Source organism: Acanthisitta chloris, unplaced genomic scaffold, assembly GCF_000695815.1.
Source record: "Acanthisitta chloris isolate BGI_N310 unplaced genomic scaffold, ASM69581v1 scaffold38484, whole genome shotgun sequence".
NCBI lineage: Eukaryota > Metazoa > Chordata > Aves > Passeriformes > Acanthisittidae > Acanthisitta > Acanthisitta chloris.
The window spans coordinates 4,556-5,008 of record NW_008671708.1 but is presented as its reverse complement, the minus strand read 5'-3'; the positions used below and the strand labels follow the sequence as shown (position 1 = coordinate 5,008).

General features: G+C 65.8%; 1 protein-coding gene across 1 annotated transcript in view; it reads right to left on the bottom strand.

Moving 5' to 3' along the window:
• Positions 1-453, bottom strand: part of MAPK15 (mitogen-activated protein kinase 15) — a 6,497-nt gene that overhangs the window by 3,037 nt on the left and 3,007 nt on the right. Inside the window, exon 6 of the mRNA XM_009074188.1 lies at positions 140-303. Within this exon, the coding sequence (XP_009072436.1) occupies positions 140-303 (164 nt within the window). The remainder of the gene's footprint in view (positions 1-139; positions 304-453) is intronic.

Below are 453 nucleotides of genomic sequence, written 5' to 3'. Positions count from 1 at the left end.
CATCCCCACCCCCCGGGGCCCAATCCTGATCCCTGGGGACACCAGGAGTGCCCAGAGGGAATGGGCACCATTCCCACCACCCCTGGGCCCAATCCCAACCCGCTCCCCCAGAGCAGCATCACCCCCAGCCCGTGCTGACCTGGCGGAGCCCAGCAGGATCTCGGGCGCGCGGTACCAGCGCGTGGCCACGTACTCGGTGAGCGCAGGGCTGGGCTGCTCCTCGGGCCCCTGGCACAGGGACCGCGCCAGCCCGAAGTCGCACAGCTTCACATGGCACTGCCCGTCCAACAGCACGTTGGAAGGCTGCAAGGAGCACAGGACAGCCCAGTCAGCAGGAGACTGTCACCAGGGTTCATCAGACTTCCATGCTTTCTTATACTTTGCCCATGGAGCCAGGCTGGCAGAGCTGGGGGTGTCCAGCCCGGAGAGGAGAAAATCCAGGGGGACCTTAGA